Genomic DNA, 26,418 nt, shown 5'->3' on the forward strand with positions numbered 1-26,418 from the left:
CCTCCTGTACAATGTTCAAATGGAGAAACTAGGAATTCAGTGGCTGCTATCTGCAAGGCATGGTGCTAGGCATTTTGGGCTACAAAGGAGTAAAATCCAGACTCAGCTGTGAAGGACTTTTGATTTAAATAGATAGACAGACCCACTCACATGCAAAGATAATAGTGTCACATATCGGTACCTCATTAGTCGTTGCCCCTAGCATGTCTTCTGATCTCTGGGTTGAGGGCACCTCCTCAGTAATAATACTGCATATTTCTTCTGGTTACCTTTTATCGCACTCTGCTACAATTTCATGTGTACTCATCCATACGCCCCTCTCATCTGTGGATTCCATGGGGAAGCATGATGGGTAGATAAGGCCAGATGAGTGGTGGAGGGAATAAGAGGTATCAGGATTCAGATCATTCTCTTATTTGAAAGAACATGGGGAATACAAGCAACGCGTGGGAGTGGGAACTTGGGGTGGGGGGATTGAGATAGGTAAGGATTAATTTGGAAGTGGGGGAATATTGTGAAATAATATTTTTAAAAAATTTTTAATGTTTTATTTATTCTGGGGAGAGAGAGAGTGAGAGACAGGGCGTGAGCAGGGCAGAGGCAGAGAGAGAGGGAGACAGAATCCGAAGCAGGCTCCAGGCTTTGAGTTGCCAGCAAAGAGTCTGATGAGGGGCTCGAACTCCTGAACCGTGAGATCATGACATGAGCCAAAATCAGATGCTTCGCCATCCAGGAGCCCCCAGACATCTTTTTAAAAAATGGTATCTCCTTATCTTCTTCTTTTTTTAATGTTCATTTATCTTTGGGAAAGCGAGAGAGAGAGAGAGAGAGAGAGAGAGAGAGAGAGAGACAGAGTACAAGCAGGGGAAAGGCAGAGAGAGAGGGAGACACAGAATCCAAAGCAAGCTCCAGGCTCTGAGCTGTCAGCACGGAGCCCGACACAGGGCTCAAACCCACAAACCATGAGATCATGACCTGAACCAGAGTCAGGGGCTTAACAGACTGAGCTACCTGGCACTCCTTTCCTTATCTTCTTAAGTGTGTTTAGTCTTGGGAAGGGTTTCACTGGTCATATCCTTGTCCTGGGGAACATAGTTCACATGTTCGATGTCTCTCAAGAGTCCACAGCTTCATTTTGATTTCCCCAATAGATCTCATATAGATGGGCAGAAAAGGGGCCAAAGCCCAACGTCTATTGAGTTTCACGTAATTTTAACATTTATGGCAGGCTCATGCATACATAAATGAGGGGTGCTATGAATCTGTCTTCTCTGCCAGTGCCTTGCTCTAAGTGCTGAACAACAGTTTACGTATTTATAAATCTCTTCTGGTATGATGGCCATGTAAGGGACTGTGAACTAATTTTTTTCGTGAGACCTACTAGAACACTAGGCAAATTACTAAAGATGTTTTTTGTTGTTGTATTGGGGTTATATTACTAAATTAGGAGAAATACTGCCAATTCAAAAGATGGTTGATTATTTGAATCATGTTTCTTTGTAATGTTCAGCCAATTATTCAACTGGTAGTAATTTAGCATTGCGTGGGAAAGGCTACAGGACCTGAAATTTCTGTGTTCTGTGCTTGCCTCTATATGTTGATTATAAAGGCCACCTGAAGATAATCTTGTCATCAATATTATTTGCTCTCCATGAGTATAAAAATAATACTACATGCTCATTTCAAAAAACTTGGAAAGTATGGAAAAGCATAATGAAGTTTTGAAAAATCTGCTCTTTACCTCTCAGAGATGATCACTGTTAACATTTCAGTACTTTGTTTTCTTTTTTCCAATCATAATTTTTAACATAGTTGCAATCATGTGTGTGTAGTTTTATCGATTACATTTTTCATTGAGCTTATCAGCTAACATGTTTATTAAAATATTTATTAAATGTTATAAAGTTATTGTAAATGCAAGTCTTAGTAATTGAATAATATCTTATGATGTAAAATTACATGATTAATTTACTATTCTCCCAACATCAAACATGAAGTCTTTAAAAAAATTTTTTTAGGGCTGCCTGGGTGGTGCAGTCAGTTAAGCATCCGGCTCTTGATCTCTGCTCAGGTCATGGTTTGTGAGCTCAAGCCCCGCATGGGGTTCTGCGCTGGTGGTAGAGAGCCTTCTTGGGATTCTGTGTCTCCTTCTCTCTGCCTCTCCCTCACTTGTGCATATTTCTCTCTTTCTCAAAATGAATAAATGGACTTAAAATGTTTTTTTGAATAATGCCACAGTTAACAGTTTGAAGTATACATCCTGTCCTTAGACTGTACTCCATTCAAAGTAGAGACTTGTCCATCCATGTTGTAGACTTTTTTGTGCCTCGATTCTCAGCCTGCTTTTTCAGCTTTTCTGTAAATGTACCTAAGCTTCCACTATATCGAAATTACAGTTATGGAAGGTACCATGTTTCCTTTTTTTTTTTTTTTTTTTAAGCTCTCTACTCTTCCTAGAACGATTTTTTCCACTTCTCTTCCTGCAGGTTCTCATTCCCCCATCTCAATTCTTTGCCTCATCTGCCTGGTAAAGTAATTATCATTTAATGCGTGGTATAAAGCCAGCAGAGCCATCTGGAAAAACTTCCCTGACTTTTCTTGCCATTTCTTTCTCTACCATTAGATTGTGTCAGTGCCTGACCCACAAAAGGTCTTTTGACATTTGACATTCTTTTGAACTGCCTGACGTTTTCCAAATGTCTGCCTGATTCTCTGCTGGAGCACCCAGCCTACTAATTATCAGATACGAGTCACTAAATATATATTTATCAAGTGAATGAAGAATAAATAAGCTTTATGCCCATTTATGTTTTTATAAATATGAATATATGAGAGGCATCTTAATTTTTGCCGCTTCTAAAGTTAAAGCTGATTATTTAATTCTAATTCTCTCAACTTCAACTCTGTTTTTTCTTCTAAGCCTAGCTGTCTCATCCTTTAATCATTTGGTGGCTCAATAATATCATCTCTTGATTTTCCTTTCATTATTTTAAGCAGGTAGAATAATGCCAAGCACAGTATTGTGTAAAATTGACCAATGTGTCTTATGAAAATAGACGATGTCCCTGATCTTTTGTGTGCCGGTCTCATTAAAACTTCCAACGTTTGCGTCCCTCATGGCACTTTCAGTGTGAAGCATGAGAATTACCAAAAGCACTTCTGCAGAACTTTTCTGTCCCCTGGATAGTGAGTGCTTCTATCTTCGTGCTGTTAGTTAGTAACCCAAGAGCACATTGGCTGGTTTACTGATAAACTATCAAATCCTGACGTTTTTTTCCTTCTTTCTCCCACTGCTTACGTTGGGGGCCATTTTGTTCACCTTTCAATTTTTACTAATTTTTTATTGAGAGAGAGAGAGCATGCACACACGTGAGCAGGGGAGGGGCAGAAGGAGAGGGAAAGAGAGACTCTTAAGCAGGCTCCACGCCCAGTGCCCATGACCATGAGATCATGACCTGAGCCAAAATCCAGAGTCAGATGCTTAATCAACTGAGACACCCAGGTGCCCCAAGTTGGGGCCATTTTAAATCCCATGAGCATAAGCCCTAAAGAGTGAAAGGGAAACAAAAATAAATGCCATTTCTATGCCATGTCACGTTGCTATTTTGTTAGCATAATGGGGACAATACTAAAACGACAAAAATGTGGATTATCTTTCTATTTCGCCTTCCCGGCTTCTGTTTCTCATAACTGCGGTGTGGGTGATGTGTGTTCACTTAATGTAGTTAATGTAAATGGGAAGACAATGCACTTGGAAGGACGGGGGTGCCTTCTACTCTCCCTGAGGTGGGTCCTATCACTAAACACTTATGAAGGAAGAATGAAACCTTCCCTAGTCAAGCTTTGTGCCTCTCCCATGTTCCTTTGTGAATGGTCAGACCCTTGTGAGCCCCTTTTTGCCCCTCCATATGGTGATAGAGGGCTGGCAGAGATTTCACTAGAGGCAACAGATGGGCAAGCATTTTTTCATTATTTTCACGACTATTTAATTTCCTAGTGATAAAATTGGGTTTTATATTGTAGCCACATAAGCTCCTTTCTTTGCCATTCTATGCTTGTGGAAGAGGTGTAGGTCGATTTCATCTTAGTATTCTGTGTTTTTTACAAAGTCAGGTTTCAGCGACGGTGTGTTTTCCAGGTGGTGAGATTGGCCTGGTGCCTTGTTATGATACCATTACATTGGTGGTTTCGGATGGAGAAGCTGGTCCTTATGTGAATGGCTGTTGCTACAATGGGCCTCATCCATCTGTTCCTGTTCATGAGTCCTTTCCAGTGTATGACCTCAACATCACAGTACACCCAGTGGACAACCAATCACCTTCAATTGCAATAGGTGACAATGTTTTCTTCTATTAAAGTTCTAACATCTCACCTAGTGTCATAACTGTGGTTTAGTGAAATACTATGCACTTGAATTATAGTTAAAATAAACTACAGAATTGCCTATGATAATTGCCTCAATGCAAATCTGTGGAAAACTCAAAGCGTATAAAAGATTGCAGGGCAAAGGAATTTATTTGTTTCAAAATTTAGGTAATTCTGTGTGGAGAGAGAGTGCAAGTATGTTTGTGAGTGTGTGTGTGTGTGTGTGTGTGTGTGTGTGTGTTATGGGATCAGGACAACATTGGAATCCTCAAATATTCTGGCTTTATTTCACATGGGGAAATATCATTTGTCTGCTGGAGAGAGAGTAATTTATTTTCTCCATAATAATTTCTATTAGAACAGAATGAAAATACCAGAGAGACCATTTATATACATTTAACCTTATTTGCTTTTTAGAAAGTCATCGCTTCATAGACATTATGTATATGTTCTGTTGCTTAGAAAAAAAATACGAGCATATGTATGGATGTTATTGTAATTTGCAAACTATCTCCCAAGCAATGTTCTGGAAAGGAAGCTTTATCCCTGCAGAATAATTAAGCACCAAGGCATGGAAAAAATGTTCGTTATGAGTAATTCATAATAGCTTGCAGGCAATTAACGCTCTGACAAACAGAGGTACCAACTGATCTTGAAGAGTACATAAACTACATTTAGTGGCTTATCATTAAAACAGTTTGGCAATTCTTATTTTCATTTGTCACTTCTATAGACACACAAGGGAAATCAGAGTTCCTTGAGAATGACTAAAGGGCTGTACTAGAGCATTTAGTATTTCTGCTGTCTTTCCATTATTGTCTGGCTTGCTTGTACAAGAAAAAAATATAATTCCATAAGTCAAATTAAATTCCACCCATTACCCCTGAATATTTTCACTGTAAGGAGAAATTATGCCAGAGGAAATGAACATCTCCCATGGAAGCGTATTTGCACATGGGAGGCTTCTCTGAATTGGAATTACAATCATTCCCTTTTGTCTTCACTATTCTGATTAGGGGATTTCACACTAAGTCATAATTGTGTTATTATTTGTATGCAGGTACCATGTTCATTGTAGATGAGGGTTTCTCAGCAGCCATTACCATTAACCATTTGTCCGCCACTGACCCCGACACTGCAGCGGATGACTTGGAAGTTGTTTTGGTTTCTCTTCCCCAGTTCGGCTACCTTGAAAACACTCTTCCTTCTGCAGGTTTTGAAAAAAGCAATATGGGCATAAGCATAGGTAAGTCATGGCTTTGTGGCTAGCAGTCACTTGCCTATGTCTATGTATCTGACTCGCCAAATCATGCTTAATGACTGCGTAAGGACTTCACCATTGTTCAGAGCACTGTATACGTTCAAGGAATTATTATTATAGCTGATATTTTTGAAAATTATTGTTTTTATCTTAATTTTCTGTTTTGAATTTCCTTATGTATGGGAGTTTACTTCAAAGTAAGTGGAAATGTCACATAGGAAAACTATAAGAATAAATACTGAAGAAGGAATGTTTTAAAAGACCTTCATAGCAACCCAGAATACTGTGATATCATAAATCTGGTGGAGCTCACAGGTCTCATTCTCCTAATCTTTTAGCACTTTTAAAAGACAATGGCAGAAACGATCAGGACACGTATCATGGGTGTAACAGAGAGAGAGAGTGAGCCTGAGATGTTGAAGGTGAGGACTTTAATTCTGAAAACGGAATGTATCTCAGATATTTAAATATTTTTTTTTAACGTTTATTTATTTTGGAGACAGAGAGAGACAGAGCATGAACGGGGGAGGGTCACAGAGAGAGGGAGACACAGAATCTGAAACAGGCTCCAGGCTCTGAGCTGTCAGCACAGAGCCCGACGCGGGGCTCGAACCCACGGACCATGAGATCATGACCTGAGCCGAAGTCGGACGCTTAACCGACCGAGCCACCCAGGCGCCCCGTATCTCAGATATTTAAATAGCTCTTGTATTTCAGACAATAACAACGAAAACAAAAACATTAATAGAGTGACTGAATGGATAGAAAAAAAACAAGACCCAATACATGCCGCTTGCAAGAGGCTAAGTTCAGCTTCAAGGACACATATAGGCTCAAAATGAAGGGATGAACAAGGATATCCCATGCAAATGGAAACCAAAAGACAGCAGGGGTACTTACAACAGATAAAATAGACTTTAATCCAAACTGTAGCAAGAGACAAAGAAGGTCACTGTAAAATGATAATAGGGTAAATTCATCAGGAGAATAGAACAATTATAAATTTATATGCATACAACGTTGGAGCACCTAAATATACTGAGCAAATACTAACAGATCTGAAGGAAGTAATGACAACAATACAGTAAGAATACTTGGGTACTGAAGTCCTCCACTTTCAACAATGGATAGATGACCTGGATGAAAAATCAACAAGGACACAGTGGACTTAAACTGTACATTAGAGCAAATGAACCCAATAGACATACACAGTATATTCTATCACCCGATGTGTCACAAAACAACTCTTAGACAACTTTGAAAGACTGAAGTCATACCAAGTATCTTTTCTGACCACAATGGTATGAAATTTAAATCAGTAATAGGAGGAAAACTAGAAAATTCACAAATAAGTGTAAATTAAGACACTCCCGAACAACCAATGGTTCAAGGATGAAATTTTAAAAAAAATCCTGGGGTGTCTGTTTGGCTCGGTCAGTTACACATCTGACTCCTGATTGCAACTCAGCTTGTGATCTTACGGTTTTGTGAGCTCAAGCCCCATGACGGGCTCTGAGCACTGATTGAATCTGCTTGGGATTTTTTTTTCTCTCTCTCCCTCCCTCTCTCTCTGCCCCTCCCCCATTTGTGCTCTTTCTGTCTGTCTCAAAATAAATACATAAATAACCTTCAGAAAAAGTAAAAGTAAAAAATCCTAGGATTTCTCATCACAAGGAATATTTTTTTCCTTTCTTTTCTCTCTTTTTTTTAAGGATTTTATTTTTAAGTAATCTCTACACCCCAAGTGGGGCTCGAACTTACAACCCCAAGATCAAGAGTCTCATACTCTACCAACTGAGCCAGCCAGGTGCCCCTTTTTCTTTCTTTCTGTTAAAACTGTATCTATATGAAGAGATGAATGTTCGCTGAGCCTATTGAGGTAATCATTTCACAATATATGTAAATCAAACCATCATGCTCTACACCTTAAATTTATACAGTGATGTATGTCAATTATTTTCAATACAACTGGAAGAAAAAGAAATTTAAAAAATCTTGAAACAAACAACAATGGAAACACAACATACCAGAATATATGAGATGCAGCGAAAGCAGTGCAAAGAAGAAAATTTATAGTGATAGGGCCTACATTAAAACATTATCTCAAATAAACAACATAACTTTATAACTCATGGAACTAGAAAAACAAGAACAAAAGAAGCCCAATTAGCAAGGGGCGCCTGGGTGGCTCAGTCGGTTGAGCGTTCGACTTCGGCTCAGGTCACGATCTCGCGGTCCGTGAGTTCAAGCCCCGCGTCGGGCTCTGGGCTGATGGCCCAGAGCCTGGAGCCTGCTTCCGATTCTGTGTCTCCCTCTCTCTCTGCCCCTCCCCCGTTCATGCTCTGTCTCTCTGTCTCAAAAATAAATAAATGTTAAAAAAAAAAAATTAAAAAAAAAAAAAGAAGCCCACTTAGCAAAAAGAAGGAGATAGCAAAGAAGGAGATAGAAGGAGATAGTAGAAATAAATGAAATCGAGACCAGAAAAACACTAGAAACAATACATTAATGAAACTAGGATATGGTCTTTTAAAAAGATAAACAAAATTGGCAAATCTTTACCTAGACTTGCCCTGAAAAAGAGAGGACTCAAAATTTGAAATGAAAGAAGAGATATTACAACTGATACCACAGTTATACAGAGGATCAGAAGAGGCTGCTAGGAACAACCATACATCCACAAATTAGACAATCTGAGAGAAATGGATAAATTCCTAGAAACATGCAACTTACCAAATCTCAGTCATGACAAACTAGAAACCCTGAATAGACCTATAATAAGTAAGGAGATTTAATCAGTAATCCAAAACCTCCTGAGAAAGAAAAGACCAGGACCAGATGTTTTTGCAGGTTCTATCGAACTTTTAAAGAAGAATTAACACTATTTCTTCCCGCACTCTTGCAAAACATTGAATATGAGGAAAAACTCCCCAACTCATTTTATAAGACCAGCATTACCCTGATACCAAAGCCAGGTAAGGATACTGTAAGAAAACCATAGACCAATCCCTGAAGAATGTAGATGCAAAAATTCATCAGAAAATATTAACAAACTGAATTCAATGGTACATTAAAAGGATTGTACACCGTGATCAAGTGGGAATTCTACCTGGGATGCAAGGATGGTCAGCATATGTAAATCAATAAATGTGATACACCAAATTGATAGACTAAAAGTCTATGATCATCTCTATAGATACAGAAAAAGCATTTGACAAAATTCAACAATATTTATGATAAAAACTATCAACAAATTTGGTATAGAAGGTATATACCCCAATGTAATAAAGGTCATATATGACAAATTCACAAGTGGCAGCATACTCTAAACGGTTAAAAGCTTTGCTTCCAAGATGAGGACAAAAACAAGTATGCCCACTCTTATCATTCTTAGTCAACATAGTACTGAAAGTCCTAGCCAGGATAATGAGACAAGAAAAGGAAATAAAAGGTATCCAAGTAAGAAGGAAGAAGTAAAATTGTCTCTTTTTGCAGATTATGTGATATTACATGTAGAAATTTCTCAAGATTTTACTAAGGGGTGCCTGGGTGGCTCAGTGGATTTCAGCTCATGTCATGATCTCACAGTTAATCGTTTCAAGCCCTCTGACGGGCTCTGCATTGACAGTGTGGAGCCTGCTTGGGATTCTCTCTCTCTGTCTCTCCTTCTGCCTCTCCCCTACTCTTGCATGGGGGCTCTCTGTCTGTCTGTCTCTTTCAAAAATGAATAATTAAACTTGAAAAAATTAAAAAAAAAGATTTCACCAAAAAACTATTAGAACAAGTCAACAAAATAAGTCAAGTTTTAGGATACAAAAACAACATTAAAAAATCAGTTGTATTTCTATATACTAATGATGAACTATTGAAAAAGCAAACAATTTCATTCACAATAGAATTGAAAACAATGAAATACTTAAGAGTAAAATCAAACAAGGAAGTGAAAAATTTATATACCAAAAACTAGAAGACATAAAATTGATGTCTTGATGGAAGAAATTGAAAAATACATAAGCAAATGGAAAGATATATTCATGGATCAAAAGTGTTAATGTTATTAAAATGTCGGTACTACCCAAAGCCATCTATAACTTTGAAGGCAATCACTATCAAAATTTAAATGGCATTTTTCACAGAGACAGAACAAACAATCCTAAAATTTCTATGGGAGCACAAAAGACCTTGAATTCCGAAAGCAATCTTGAGAAAGAATAAAGCTGGATGCATTATGTTCTCTAATTTAAAAGTATATTGCAAAGCTATAATAATCAAAATGCTATGGTGTTAAAACAGTATGGCATAAAAATAGGCATATAGATCAGTAGAACAGAATGAAAGAGCTCAGAAGTAAGTCCATGCAGGGGCGCCTGGGTGGCTTAGTTGGTTAGGCATCCAACCTCGGCTCAAGTCATGATCTCATGGTTCATGGGTTTGAGCCCTGTGTTGGGCTCTGTGCTGACAGTTCAGAGCCTGGAGCCTGCTTTGGATTCTGTATCTCCCTCTCTCTCTTCTCCTCCCCTGCTTGTGTTCTCTCTCTCTCTCTCAAAAATGAATAAACATAAAAAAATTTTTTTTGAAGACGTAAGTCCATGCATATGTGGTCATTTAATTTATGACAAAGGAGCCAAGAATATACACTGAGAAAAGGAAAATAAGTGGTGTTGGGAAAACTGGACAGCCTCATGGAAAAGAATGAAAATGAACCACTGTCTTATGCCATGCAACAAACAAACAAACAACAACAAAAAACAAAAAACTCAAAATAGATTAAATACTTGGATGTAAAACCTTAAATCATAAAGCTCCTAGAAGGAGACATAGGTGGTAAACTCTTGACATTGATCTTGGCAGTGGTTTTTTGGATTTGACACCAAAAGCAAAGGCAACAAATGCAAAAATCAAGAAAGTAAGACTACATCAAACTAAAAAGCTTCCGCAGAAGAAGCAGTCAACAAAATGGAAAGACAACCTGCAGGATGGAAGGAAATATTTATAAACCATATATCTGATAAGGGATCAATATCTAAAATGTGTAAAGGGCTCACTGATATAACTCAGCAGCAAAGAAGCCCAAACAATCTGATTTAAAAATGGACAGAAGGCTTGAATAGATAGTTCTCCAAAGAAGACATACAAATGGCCAATAGGCACATGAAAAGTGCTCGACATCACCCATCACTAGGGAAATTCCAGTCTAAACCACAATGAGGTATCACTTCCCCCCTGTTAGAATAGCTCTTATCAAAAAGACAAGAGATAACAAATGCTGGTGAGGATGTGGAGAAAAGGTAACCCTTTGGGCATTGTTGGTGGGAATGTAAGTTGGTATAGCTACTGTGGAGATTCTTCACAAAATTAAAAATAGAAGTGTCATATGATCCAGTAATTCTGCTTCTAGGTATATATTCAAATGAATGAAAACAGGATATCAAAGGGATGTCTGTATTCTGATGTTCATTGTGCCATTATTGACAATAGCCCAACACATTGTAACGATCTACATGTCCGTTGATGGATGAATGGATAAAGCAAATGTGATACAAATACATGATAGAATATTATTCAACCACAACAAGAAGGAAATCCTGCCATTTGCAATATATATATATATATATATATATATATATATATATATATATATATAGACTTTGAGAGCATTATGTTAAGTGAAATACATTAGAGAAAGACAAATACCATATGATCTCACTTATATGTGGAATCTGAAACAGTTGTACTCATAGAGACAGAGTAGAATAGTGGTTACTAGGGGCTGGAGGGTGGGACAAGTGGAGAGATGTTGGTTGAAGGGTGCAAACTTTCAGTTATAAAATGAATAATTTCCAGGGATCTAAGGTATAGCATGGTGACTCTAGTTAATACTGTATCGTATGCTTGAAAGTTGATTTGAGAGTAAAGCGTAATGTTCTCACTTTAACAACAAAATGGTAATCACATGAAGTGAATGATGTGTTAACAAACATTATTGTGGTAACATTTTACAACGTATGTGTGTACCAAATCATCACATGGGAAAACTTAAACTTATGGCGTTGTATGTCAATTATATCTCAATAAAGCTAGGGGAAAAAGATTTGTTGCCCTAAAGGTACGCATTTGGCCTGTGACTTAATGCTCAACATAGAGCATTACAGAGAGAGAGAATCCCACAAGGAACAGCGACAGGAAAGGAGAGAGAATCCTGAAGTGGGGCTTGAGCTCACCCAATGCGGGGCTCGAGTTTACCTGATGCGGGGCTCAAGCTCACCCAAAGCGGGGCTCAAGCTCATGAACCATGAGACTATGACCTAAGCTAAAGTCAGAGGCTTAATCAGCTGAGCCACCCAGCACCCCGAGATAGTCTTTTTCTTATCCAAGCATAATAAGAACTGTTTATAGGAGCAGTGGTTTTAATCAAGGGAAGGTCTCTCTTAACATTCATTCTAACCATATAAAGAATAGTCATGAAGTCCCTACACATCCTGGTTAGCAGTTATCATCTTTCTGTTCTCCATGCAGATTTTAATCCTTCCTTATGATTTATGGATATCTGTTTTTTGTTGATGGCTGACAGATATTACAGCAGCCCCCGATAGCTGATTCTTGGGTCAACTGCAATGATCTCTTACTTGCTTTTCTTTGAAATAAGCTATTGTGTTAAGGATTAAGGATCAGTAGCTTGGGGAAAAAAAAAAGTTTTTCTAATTTACCTGCTCCGTGTTGGTATGCTCTAGCTTCGTTCCAGTGGAAAGACATGAAGGCTTTACACATTAACTATGTGCAATCCAGACATCTGAGGGTGGAACCAACGGCTGACCAGTTCATGGTGTATGTCACAGATGGGAAGCAACGCTCCTTGGAGATACCGTTTCACGTTATAATCAACCCCACAAATGATGAAGCTCCTGACTTTGTAGTGCAGAATATTACTGTAAGAAAGATACCAGAATTTTCCATTTCTTTTTTTTTTAATCATTTTCTGATTTTATTTTCACCTAGCTCATTTACATTGGTCCAGGTGTCCTTAATACATTAAGTTGACTAGAAATGGGGAGAACACTAACTAGATTATATAATGCAATTACTTGAAAAACATGGGTCTAATAATAATGATGGTGATGATAGTAATAATTGGTAACATACAGAATTGCATCGATGCGATTACAGTTGCATATATATTATATATGATATAATATATAATATTATATATATATATATATATATATATATATATATATATATATATATATATATTAGATGGAGTTCTTACTGGGTTGTAGGTACTATTTCAAGTCCTTTACATGTGTTCATATTGAATACTCACAGTAGGCTTTTAGGGTGATGCTATTGTTATTGCTATTGAGTAACTGAAAAAAATGAGGCATAAAGAGGTTAGCTTAGTGGCCCAAGATCCCAGGGCTTAGAAATAAGTGGCATAAGGAGTGGTACATGGGAAATTTGCACCCAGGCAGTTTGATTTCCATAGCATGTCCTCTTAACTAATACTGTAATGACAAGGACTCTTAATTCACATATATTAAGGTATCTTTTTATATAACTATTTATAAAGGTATATGAAATGAAAAAACTATAATTTGAATCATGCTTTTTATGTAGTTTAAAAAATATTTTTATGTGAAAATGTTTGTAAGTTTTATTTAAAAATTCAGATATATAGTTAAAATGGCCATGATATCACTCCACAGATAACACCTCTTGTCTTTAAAAACATGATAATAAAAATATATACTTATACAAGTTAGAATATTGAGAAATATACACAATGAAATATGACAGTCTCTCTCTTCAACAGCCCCTACCCAAAGTCACTCCCCATTGACTGCATTTTTAGTAATCCCTCAAAAATAATTTGTGCACATGCCAGTGATGTGTGTGTATGTATGTATGTATATATATAATATATGTGCAATTTTTCTATATGTTTTACTTATAAATCAGGGATCGTATTATACCTACAAATCTCTACTTTAAAAAAAACCTACTTATGTATATTGGGAAACTTTTCATATTAGCATATAATCTTTTAAAACAATTCTATTATTTATATATGATTGTTTAATTCAGACATACGTATAGCAAATCTTGATTAAATGGATGAGCACAGGCTTTGAAATAAGACGGACTTGGGTGTTGCTGTTTACTAGTTGTGGGGTTCTGGACAAGTTATTTTTTCTTTATGCTTCTCTTTCCTTATCTGCAAAATGTGCATCAAATCCTTAAGGGGTAGCCATGATGATCAAGGTGGCCAGGCACATACTAGACCCTTAGTAAACAGGTGCCATTTGTATTATTGTTATTATGTTTGTCATCTTTTTTTCAGACATTTCCCAAAGCATATATGATCTATTTTGAAACCATTATCTAGGCTTATTTGTCACTAAAAATTATCAAATTCTGAATACAAAAGTCTTTATTTGATATGCATTTTCTTTTTTTTTTTTTTTACATTTATTTATTTTTGAGAGAGAAAGAGACAGAGCACAAGTGGGGGAGGGGCAGAGAGAGAGAGGGAGACACAGAATCCGTAGCAGACTCCGGGCTCTGAGCTGTAAGCACAGAGCCCGACGCGGAGCTCGAAATCACAAACCATGAGATCATGACCTGAACCAAAGTTGGACGCTTAACCAGTGGAGCCACCCAGGTGCCCCATGGATATGAATTTTCTACTGATTGTTCACAGTATATGAGAGTCACCTCACAATGAGATTTGAGAGCCAGCTCCTGCCCTTCCTCTTCTATTGGCCATGGGTTTCTCTGGAGAGTACTTCGGTAATTGAGAGAGAGGAAAAACTGTATAAATGATTCCTTCTGTACTTAACTCTACTGTTTTGTATCTATCTAGGGTTGGAGTTTCTGAAATAATTAAGCCATTGGGAAATTGTCCCTTGCTCTTCTCCAAAGTAATCATGCTTCTTACCTGTGCACTCCTTAGAGAAGCTGTTGAAGAGTAACAAATACAGACCTCCATTGTTATTGGCAAAGCTGGCTTTAAGCTTCAAGTGATTTTTTTTTTAATTTTTTTTAATGTTTATTTATTTTTGAGAGAGAGACAGAGAGAGACAGAGCGTGAGAGGTGGAGGGGCAGAAAGAGAGGGAGTCACAGAATCCGAAGCAGGCTTCAGGCTCTGAGCTGTCAGCACAGAGCCCGACACAGGGCTCGAACTCACAGGCTGCAAGATCATGACCGGAGCTGAAGTTAGACGCTTAACCGACTGAGCCACCCAGGCACCCCCAAGTGATTTTTTAAAATAGTCGTATTTATTTTGCTTTCTTGTGGAAAAGTATTTCTCTTGTAGACAGTCAAGCTTGATCAAGTCAGGATGCAGCTTACACAAAAAAATGAGGTTTTAGTTTAAGATATTATAATCCATTTCAAACTGCTCTGCAAGTAAGCTTCTGCATTTTGTGTATATTGATCTAAACCTTTTATTTACAATCTCAGTCAATGAAGTGTACAAAAAGGAATCCCAAATGTTTTCAATGGAATTTTTCAGTCATGTTGTAAAGTAATTTATCATTTTATAAATGAGAAAGGTTGCCATAGAGTGAGTCCAAGAGTCTTAAGCTTTAGGAAGGAGGGTAATTAGAACATATTTTAGGTTGCTTTATTAAAATTCTTGGAGAAAAACACAAGTTATCATGAAAGATAATTTCATAATTATATCATTGCACATTAAATTATGATGCCATCTTAGTCCTTAATAAGTAAGACCAGGGGTGCCTGGGTGGCTCAGTCAGTTGAGTGTCCAACTCTTGATTTGGGCTCATGGCATAATCCCAGGGTCATGGGATCGAGCCCCACGTTGGGCTCCACACTGAGCATGGAGCCTGCTTTAGATTCTGTCTCTTTCTCTCTCCCTCTCTCTCTCTCTCTAAAATAATCAAATAAAAAATAAAATAAAATAATGTAAGGCCAGGTACAAGAAAATCAGCATCATTTTAGCCCAAGTATCAGAATGGCAAGTGATTCTTCTTCATCCAAGTGCCGTGGAGACTTGTGGCAGAAAGGCTCTCTCAGTAAGAGAGGCTGAAGAGAAAGGACGTTTTCACAAATCTAAACCATATGTATCCTTCATGGCTAACATGCCCACCCAGCCATGAAGACATTCCTGGTCTCCTCCACCCTTTTACACTTCTTGTTTAACCATATTTAGTAACACTAGATATTTTCTTCCTTGCAGTATAATTATGGACGGAGCAGCCTTCACAGTCTCATCTACCTTTAATTTTTTAGCATATTCATATCCTCACAGCATGAAGCACAGTGCATTGCAGATTCCCGATAGACTTCTGTTAAATGTATATGTTCTTCTTATTTATATCTTGCTTTATTTCAAAATAGGGAACAAATATTTCTTTTTTCTCTTTATTCTCACTATGGGATGGGAAAAAGATCAAGACAGCTAAGTACCATGTCAAGTTCTAAATGGCTGGATCCTACCTGAAATGAAAAACATTCAGTTCTCTTTGTCCTTAAAGAATGATTAAACCTGAAGTGGGAGGTGGGGGTGGGGGAGGGAGTTCAGGAAAATTAGAGGCATGAGGATTGGGGAGAGAGGAGGGACCCAGAATTAAAATAAACACCATTATGCTTCCAGAAGCATCCTTCTCAATGGTTGTTGATTGCAATTGAAATACAGAAGGTCTTCCCACAATGACCAAAATTAGAAACCTAGCCCCCCCCTCCCGTGTGAATAGCTGATATTTGTACTGTTTCTAAAGCAGAAACTTAAGAAATATGAAAGCAACGAGGTCCAGGAGGTTAAAATAACAGATTAGGTTCTGAAGGTGAAGGGTCTACAGTTACTTTTACAACTGAACTCTGTAAATTCCAGAAAGCAAACATTCCTTTGATTGCTTTTTCCCTGACCTTTGAATTATGCGGGGAAAAATTGTGTGTGTGTGTGTGTGTGTGTGTGTGTGTATCCTCTGTCCTTTATGGAAATGAATAAAATGCTTTGCAGTAAGTCTTCAGAGAAAACCGGAGAGGGATTAATAAATGTATTCTTTTCTTCCAAAGTCATGTTAAACAAGCCATTTCTTTTTAGGACTCATTACACACAAATTTCGTAGAAATTTTTCAATAGAATATCTTAAAATTAGTTCTTTTGGGCAATTTCCTAGCAGAAAGACAAATTTTATTTCTACACAACTGAGCTTTTGACTTGTTTTTGTTCAGGTGTGTGAGGGTCAGAGGAAAGAGTTGGATACCTCCATCATCAATGCTGCTGATCTAGACGTTCCCAAGGACTCCTTGCTGTTCAGCATCACTCATAAACCACGCCATGGCTTCCTCACCAACGGGATGCTTAGCAAAGAGTTTCCTCCAAATAAGCAGCCTGCCAATCCCAGCCAGAGGCATGAACTTATTCACAGCTTTTCCTTGGAACTTCTCAAGAATGGTATATCACGTTCCACTTCGTTTCATTTGTTCTTGTTGATTTCCTAATTTAGCCCAGAAAAGATAATAATAACTCACAGGAATAAGAAGTGAAGAAATGGCCTTCAACTACTGTATTCATTTATCTCTCAAGGGTTTTCTCTGGGCTCTGGATTAATGTGGGGCATGAAGCCTCGGCTAGAGAGAATGGGTAGTTGAAAAGGAAATAAAAATGTCTTCTTTCACTTTGGGAGCATCAATAAAAATGATACTTGTGATTTGGGGTATTTTAGCTCCAACTTTTTCATGTCATAATGAAAAATTCCTTTTTAAAACTACTGAGATCATGGACCTAAATTTGAAGAGATTTGTCTGCCAAAATTTCTATGTTTGAAACGAATATAGAACCACATATAATAACTCATTATTCTCCGTGGAGATAATTTGTTCTTTAAGGAAATGACACGTTGGAATAGCAGCCTGAATTATTTTTTAATTGCTCTTTCTAAAAAATCAATTTTATCCCATTTTCCGAATATAAACACACTTTTGAATATTGGAGAAAAGGATGGTTCTAGAATCACTGCCTATTCTCACTCTCCTTCCTGCCTTCACATATTGTTTCCCCAACCTGAACCCCCTTTGCTGGGCTAGCCAACAATGTGCCTTCAGAACCAGGTGACCGCTGACCTCCCCGTGGAGCGCCCCCTCCAGGACTCCAAACTCTTCCCTTCCTGTGCTGGTTTCATCTCTGGGCCGGTTCAACGGTTATTCTGTCTGAATTTTTCCCTTCCCCAACCAGGATAAGTGCTCTGCCTCCAAGTTTATTATGCAATAGTTGTTCAATGTCACATTTGAACTTGAAAAGCTAATTCATATATTTCTTAGTTTCTATCAATTGCAAAGAATGAACTCCTGGCACTTAAGTTGATGATATGACCGAGTTAATAACCATGTGTATCAAATAATACAGTATGTTGTGACAATAGTTTTTTTCAAATTTAAGACAAAGGAAAAGAAGTAATTATTCAAATGTTGCTCTCAAGAAAGTCTGTTTTCTAATTAGGTTAAATATTATTATTTATTATATTCTTAGGTTAAATAAGTAGGCAAATTGTGTAAGTTCGCACTTATGCAATGATTTTGAAGAAAAAATAAAAACAGTTTACATGAATTAATCCTTAGGTTAAAAGCTTGGTGGCCTTCTCAGAGACTGGATTTTCATCTGTATTCTTGATTCAGTTAGGGCTACATTTGGTTTAAACTTTAGTATATTCTCACATACATCCCCCACCCCCAACATACAGAACTTACAAAACTGCTACCGCCTTATGTAATCTGAGGTTTTTTCTTATCAATTATGAGAAACTTCTTAGTTTTTATTTATTTATTTTTAAAAGCCCTTGACTTTTTATTTTCTTTAATTAAAATTTTAAAAAAATGTTAATGTTTATTTTGAGAGAGAGAGAGAGAGAGAGAGAGAGAGAGAGGGAGGGAGGGAGGAGGAGGGAGAGACAGTACGAGCAGTGGAGAGGGAGAAAGAAAGAGAGGGAGCGAGAGAATCCCAAGCAGGCTCTGTGCTTTGAGGCTCTATCTCATCAACCGTAACATCATCACCTGAGTGGAAATCAAGAGTTGGACGCTTAACTGACTGAGCCGCCCAGGTGCCCCTAAATTTCTTATTTTTCAAATGTTAATTGAAAAACATGGTTTGTGATAACTCCAGCTTTTCATTGTATGGATTTACTGTCCTCTCCTTTCATGCAACTATCTTCCATTTTTAAATATGCAGATAGCTTTTCATTTCTTGAATTTACAAACTACACCTAAACATATCTTATGTCTATTTTTGTAACATAAATCTCAGTCCACGTCTCATAGAATTTTTTCGCATAAAATTTTATAGTGAGATTATTTCGTAAAAAGAGGTGAGCATTTATAATACTTTGAGGGAAAAAATTGCCGTTGCATGATACGCACGACCATGCCTATTTTCCTAATCAAGAATGAATAGTTTTAATAACTTGTGCAAATGTGGTAGTTGATAACAGTCTCTTATCGTGATCTTATTTTGAAATTCTCAGATTATGAGTAATTTACCATAGTTTCATGTCCAATTAACCATATATGTTTCACCTTTTGGAAACTGCTTGATAGTGTCCTTTGCCCATTCTTCCATTGACTTACATTAACTTCTAAGAGATCATTAAATATTTGATATTTCACATTTTTGTCACACGTTACAGACAAGTTTTTCTAGATTTTATTTGCCTTTTAATTCATGTTTTTTAAGTACAGAGATCACAAACTGTAAGTAGTGAAATTTATCATTATTTTCCTTTACATTTTCTTTCTTTTGTTTTTATAATAGGAAGACATTCTGCATTCAGAAATAAGATATAATTCACATGCCATAATATCTATCCATTTAATTAAGCCTAGGATTCAGAGGTCCTTAGTATATTCATCATCATGATCAATTTTAGAACACTTTATCATCTCCTAAAAGAAATACTATACTCATTAGCAGTCATTCTCACTCCTTTCTTCCTCAGCCCTTGGCAACCAGGAACCTATTTTTTGTCTCTATAGCTTTGTCTATTCTGACATGTCAGAATCATATAAATGGAACGTATGATCTTTTGTATCTGGTTTCTTTTATCTAACATAATGTTTTCAAGATTCGGCCATAGTGTAGCACAAGTCAGAACAACTCCATTCCTTTTCATTGTCAAATAATATTCCATTGTATAGACATGCCACATTTACTTGATCCATTCATCAGTTGATGGGTATTTGGGTCACTTTCACTTTTGACTGTGAACGTTCATGTATGTATACGTTTTTGTATGGATAGATACTATCATTTCCCTTGGGTTTGTATCTGGAGTGGAATTGCTGCGTCATGTGATAACTGTGTTTAATATGCTGAGGAACTGCCAAACTGGTTTCCAAAGTAGCTGCGTCATTTTATATTCCTACCAGTAATGTGAGAGTTCCGATTTCTCTGCATCCTCACCAACGTTTGTTATTGTCTATCTTTTTATCATAGCCGTCCTGGTGGGTGTGAAATAGTACATCACTGTGATTTTGATTTCATTGCCCTAATTGTTGATAGCGTTGAACGTCTTTTCATGAGTTTGTTGGCTATTTGTCTATACTCTTACATCTTCTTCGGAAAAACGTCTACTCAAATCCTTTGCCGATTTTGTAATTGGGTTGTCTTTTATTATTGAATTGTAAAAGTTCTTATTATATTTGGAATACTAGACCCTCCCTTATCAGATATATGATTTGTAAATATTTTCTCCGGTTCTGTGGGCTGTTTTGTGCTTCCTTGATAATATCATTTTTAGCCTCAAATTTTTGATTTTGTTAAGATCTAAATCATCCACTGTTTTTGTTTTGTTTTGTTTTGGTCACTTGTGCTTTTGGTATCTTATCTAAGAAACGATTACCTAACTCAAAGTCACAAAGATTCATTGTTATATTTTCTTCTAACAGTTTTTCTAGTTTAGCTCTTACATTTAGGTCTATTATCTATTTTGAGCTAATGTTTGTATGTAGTGTGAGGTAGGGATCCAACTTCATTCTATTGCCTGTGGCTGTTCAGTTGTCCCAGTAACATTTATTGAAAAGACTATTCTTTCCCCATTGAATAGGTTTTGTTCCCCTGATGGGATTCAGTTGATTGTAAATGCATGAGCTCATTTCTGGACTCTCCTCTATTAGATTAATCTATACGTCTATTCTATAACAGTTACACATTGTCTTGATTACTGTAGTTTTGTAGTAAGTTTTGAAAATGGGAAATGTGAGTCTCCAACTTTGTTCTTTTTTAAGATTGTTTTGGCTGTTCTGGTCTCTTGCATTTTCATATGAATTCTATGTAGGTTTTTTAAAAAAATAGTTTTATATTTAAGTTTTGATTCATCTAGAATTTATTTTGGTTATTGGCTTGAGGTAGGTATCTAACTATAATTTTCTCCAAGTAATGAACCATTGTTTTCATACAGTTTATTAAATAATATATCCTTTCCTCACTGATTTCTAAATAAGAGCCTTATCAAATACTAAAGTATTTAAATACAATTTTTTAACGAACTAAGAGGGCAATCTTACTTTATAAAGCAGTTTAATTTCACCCTATGTGAAATTAATGAACTCTTGCTGATACCAATACCTTGGAAATTAAAAGAGATTATGTGTGTTTCAGAATGGCTTAATCATAAGAAAGATTTACTTTCTCTCTTTTTCCCCTTCTTCCAGGAATGAAGTTGATGTATGTGCATGATGACTCAGAGAGCCTTGCTGATGACTTTACAATCCAATTGTCAGATGGGAAACATAAGATATTAAAAACGATTTCAGTAGAAATCACCCCAGTTAATGATGAGAAACCAATGCTGAGCAAGTAAGCTACCTGAAGAATCCTTTTCAGATGCTCTAGAAAATTCTGAAGTCTGGAAGATTAGGTGCAAATGTAATGTGTGTCTTCCAGAGAGCAATGAGTCTTTGACAACTCCTGTCTTTCACAACTTGTCCCAACTACTCAGACACCTAGAACCATGAGTGCAAATGTTAGTTAATACAACATCTCCCTAACAATTCTTAGATACACCCTTTAATTATTTGATTTCCCTCTAAAAGTTCTACTTAGTTGTAAATAATTAAGAATGACTGAACCTACAATATGGAATGAACGGTGTACCAAGTATTTGAACACATGTATATATACACGCACCTGCATGCGCACACACATACCAAAGTGCAATAGATGTGTAGATTTAACTAGAATGTGGTCTTATTAACTGCAGACAGTCCTCCCTGTGAAACTGATCAAACTTTTACCTAAGAGTGGCTGAGGGAAATATATACATGCCATTTCTATCATCATCTTGGTATTTCAGTATCCACCAGTCCCCTGTGTTCCATATGGATCAACTCTCCCCTGCTACCTGATATCAAAGTGATCACTTAAATGATCATTTAAAAATTCTGCGCTGATAATAATTGCAGACTGTCTCAGTATCTCCCTCTGCAGTTGATCAGTTTGAAAATAGGGTACAGAGGCTTCATCAATTATATTTCTATAGTTCTAGTCATTTCTCTTATTACCAGCACTGTACAAGGGTAAAACTTTAGAAGGCTCAACTTTCTCTAAGGCTGGATGCAGAGAAGTGTCTGCTTCTTGGGACCTCTTTGACCACTTTACCCCAGTATTCAACGGTGCAGCAGTGAGAGGCATTGTGTAGACAGTCCTAGCTTTTCGCAGGAAGTGAATAACTTCCTGAAAATGTGTAAACCCCCAAAGTCTCCTCCACTTTGCAGAAGTGAGGACCTCAAACAGGTCCCTTCTCTAGCCTGCCATTCCTTCATGGGCCATCAGTAAGGTCCTTGAAAATCATCATGGGAAAAACTGATGATAGTTTTTTGGAGGGTTGCATCTCGGACGTGAGTTTAACTAAAAGTATTCAGAAGAACTTTTCATTTTCTATTATATAGGTGGAATGTTGGACTGGCATGACCTTGATTAATAAAAGTGAAAATATGAAGGGTATTGCAGTAATATGAATCCTCTGTCTGATGACCTCACTGGATCTGAGAGGAAGAAAGAGAGATTAAAAACTAGTGTTTATTAAGTGCTTACTCTGTGACAGACACTGTACTGGATCCTTTTACAGAATGTATTTCCTTAAATCCTCGCCAGAATTATGGGAAGTAGGTATCATTATCCTTACCAAGAAAACTGAGACCAGAGTAGTAAAATAACAGGACACTCACTCACCTCTGTCTGACTTACGATTTCCTGCTATGTTCTTGCCAATAAACTGCCTGGGATAGTTCATCTACAGAATTGCCAAATCTCCTTCCACTCTCTTCCAAGTCCCTTCTTTTCTTTTTTCCTTTTCTCCTGTGGAGCGGTATATTCCCCCTTCTTTCCCTTCCTTGTGTATCCTTGGGTGGATCACCTTTTGCCTCCTCCCAGAATGTGCTCCATTATTTTTTTCTCTCACATCGTTAGTCTCTCCCTTTCCGTTCCTTCTGCTAACAAGGACGGGATGTAGTTAGTGGTTAAGAGAGCAGATTCTGCAGCCAGACTGCCTTGGTTCAGCCGCTGACCAGTTGTGTGGCCTCGAACTTGTCACTTAACCTCTCCCGGCCTCTTTGTCAGCCTCTTTGTCAGTGGGGATAATAACAGCATCCTTTCCGCAGGGTTGTAGCAAGGCTTAAGTGAATTAAAAGACGCAAAGGCGCTTGAAAGACTGGCCAGTACCTAGTGAATGCTCCTGAGTGTTAGTTATTACCATTATTGCAAGCAGGTATTCTCATCCTAAAACTAAAACCGCAAAGATGACCCAGTTCCTCATTTATTTCAGTGCCACACTATTTGGAGGAATCAGCTTGTGCTTGCTTCGGCCATTTCTGCCCAACCTCCCCCACTTTATTAAAGCTGCTCCCTTAAAAGTTACCCTGGGCTTTCCCAACAAAACGAATGGCTCGTCTTACCTTGCTGGACCTCGTTAGAGCATTTGGCACCATTTCTTTGATAATTCCTTTTAGATGCTGTGGTAGATACTTTTGGTTCTCTGGGTCATGCTCTCTTAGCCCCCTGACCCCTCCCCCCACTCTGATTATAGTCGCTCTTGTGGCAGAATGTACCACACACACTGTCGGGGCCGCTTTACAAGTGCCCTCAATGTGTCACCTCACTTGCTGTGTCGCACAGGGATTCTCTGAAGCAGCACTGGCTCATTCTGCCCATGTCCAGACACCGCTAAAAGTACTCTGATGGTAGCTCCTAGCCTGTGGGAGCTAGTGGATGAGATAAATGTCCCACACTTCCATCCTTCAGCAGTACAATTTGAAGCATATTCTACATGATTCTTCAAAGGACCCTCAGGAGCACTGAGCCCCATTGCTGGAAAAACAGCTTTTGTTGCCTTTCCCTCCTGCCCTGTCTCACTCCTCGCCTCTTTCTCTTGCTTCCTGGGATCACTTCCCAAATAAATTACCTGCACCGCAGTCCTTGTCCCACACTCCCTTTCAAGGTAACTCAGACTATGACATAATTTCTTCTCCTTTGGCTCCTCTGGCATTTAATTCTGACACTTTCTTCCTGCCAAACTCCTTACCTTCTTCGTCACATTGGCTTCCTTCCTGCATTGATTAATCTGTTTCTGTCAATGGCACCACTAATCTCCATAAGCAACCAGTCAACTGATTCGTTAGGCTTCTAGACTAATGGGATTAATATTCTCTAGGAAAGAGGTGAGTAAAAATCCCTTGCTACTGCCAGGGAAGATGTCAGTCCTGGAGAGGGTAAGAAAGTCACCAAGTAAGAGTGGTTAGAACTGAGGTGTCTGGGCTCTGGCTTCTCAGCAGGGACGCAGAAGGCGGTTGGAATGCCGGCTGGTCCTTTAACTGCATCCCAAGGAAACGTCCGGTTTTTATTGGAAACCAATCTGTCAAGTTGGACAGAGTTTGGCCAAAAGCTAGAAACCCAGGTGGAAAGAAATCCCTTCCTCACTTTGGTGAGACCGGGGCAAATGGCTATGTCGGCCGTGGAAGGAATAGCACCAGAGAGGACCTGAGAACCACAGTAGAGGCGTTTATGGTGGACACAGCAGCCACCTTCTCTTCAGGACACCACGGGCTAACCTGGCCGCTGGAGCACTTGGAAACGATCAGTCGCTGTGAAGAGAAAGCTAGCTACTCAGAACGTCACCAGGGGATGGGGGAGGGATGTCCAGGGCCGTGGATGGCCCAAGTGTCACCCAACTCATACTGGTATTTCGTAGAGGGTACCAGAACACCCGTGGATAAGCCATTTAATCTCTTTATGGCAGTTTTTGTTGGTGAGATTAGAACGATAATACCTTGGCTACTTAGGTCCTGAAGCTGTTGTGGTAGCAGATGAAATGTTGGAAACCAACCCACTTTATAAGAGAAATTACAACATAAAATTGTGAAGTTCAATGCAGGTTAACCGTCAGAAGGATTTAATTACCTCATTACCATCGTCATCGCTGCCGACTGATTGTCTTTTTAGGACGTTCAAGTGCAAAGGGAAATGAGAGCCCATTTCACAAGTCCGACTCATCACTGGATGAGTCCACATACGTGGGATGTGGACTATCATCCCCTCATTGTTGAAGATTGGGAACTGTAATAGTCATTCCAAATGACCCCTGTGAAAGCAATGCCTTCTATTTTCCTGTCAACCTCGACATCTTCCTTTTTACAGGAAGGCTGAACTGACGGTGAAAATGGGTGAAGCTCGAATTGTTTCTAGTGCCATTCTTTCGGCCATAGATGAAGACTCACCCAGGGAGAAGATTTACTATTTATTTGAAAGGCTTCCCCAAAATGGGCAACTTCAACTTAAGGTTAGTGGCCTTTTTACTTTTGTTTTTCAAAACTAATGTGGCAGGTATAAATTTTCTTAATACACAGATTTCTGTAACTGAATTTATTCTCTCACAGCCATCTTTTGCCCAGAGGTAGAGAATTTAATTTTCTTGGTTTGGGGTGAGCTCACACTCTACTCAGTTTTCTTTACTCAACTGAGGGTATATTCAACCAGTAATAAGCTTCTTTATTGTTCCTTGTCCCCTGGGATTGTACTTAAATTTTGGGAGAGGGGGTTACTGGGGTAAATCAAATTGTCTAATTTCTGGTGAGAGCCAGGCATCCTTTGAGATAATCTTAATTCCCACCACATTAAAAACGTTTTTAATAGACTACTCTGAAGAGCAGTTGTTGTGGATATTTACAATCTGATTCTAAAGTTCATATGGAGAGGCAAAATACCCAAAATAGTGAGCAAAAAGGAGTGCACAATTAAAGTAATCACATTACCCGACTTCAAGACTTACGATAAAGCTGCATTAATTCAGTTAGTGTGGGTTTGGTGAAAGAACAGACAAACAGATCAGTGGAACCGAATAGAGAGTCCAGAAGTAGACCCTCCCAAAAATACAGTCAGCGGATCTTTGGCAAAGGAGCAGAGGCAAGGCAGTAGAGAAAAGATACTCTTTTAACAAATGGCGCTGCTCCCCAGTCTGATTCAGACTGTGTGCATGACAACCACGGAGTAGCCCGACACAAATTATGGATCAGTCACTTGAAAAGGTCACTTGAGTAATCCATCAAAATGTTTATTTGAATGATGGATTAAAGCCAGCAACAATAACCACCAACCATCCCCAATGTGATTATTTGACTGAGTGCTTAACTTACAATAGTCCTAGAAGAGCAGCGAGGATTCATTCTTCGTGGAACAGCTTGATTGTCTTAGATTGTAGGCACCATAGAGAATCCGAATGAAGAGCAATCGCTGATTCACATTGAGGTACAGCTGTGTCCTTATTTCGTTTCAAAGAGTAATGAAGCA

The 26,418-nt window shown here is 38.1% G+C and overlaps 1 protein-coding gene across 16 annotated transcripts in view; it reads left to right on the top strand.

The window, feature by feature from the left end:
• Positions 1-26,418, top strand: part of FREM1 (FRAS1 related extracellular matrix 1) — a 166,124-nt gene that overhangs the window by 77,606 nt on the left and 62,100 nt on the right. For all 16 annotated transcript variants that reach the window (XR_009251695.1, XM_058695316.1, XM_058695318.1 and 13 more), the window contains 6 exons: positions 4,139-4,333; positions 5,426-5,611; positions 12,355-12,551; positions 16,821-17,043; positions 21,291-21,435; positions 25,270-25,411. Coding sequence is in view for 15 of the 16 variants with exons in the window: in XM_058695316.1 (XP_058551299.1) it covers positions 4,139-4,333; positions 5,426-5,611; positions 12,355-12,551; positions 16,821-17,043; positions 21,291-21,435; positions 25,270-25,411 (1,088 nt within the window). In the remaining variant the exon portion in view is untranslated. The remainder of the gene's footprint in view (positions 1-4,138; positions 4,334-5,425; positions 5,612-12,354; positions 12,552-16,820; positions 17,044-21,290; positions 21,436-25,269; positions 25,412-26,418) is intronic.

This window comes from Neofelis nebulosa, chromosome 12 (assembly GCF_028018385.1).
Source record: "Neofelis nebulosa isolate mNeoNeb1 chromosome 12, mNeoNeb1.pri, whole genome shotgun sequence".
NCBI lineage: Eukaryota > Metazoa > Chordata > Mammalia > Carnivora > Felidae > Neofelis > Neofelis nebulosa.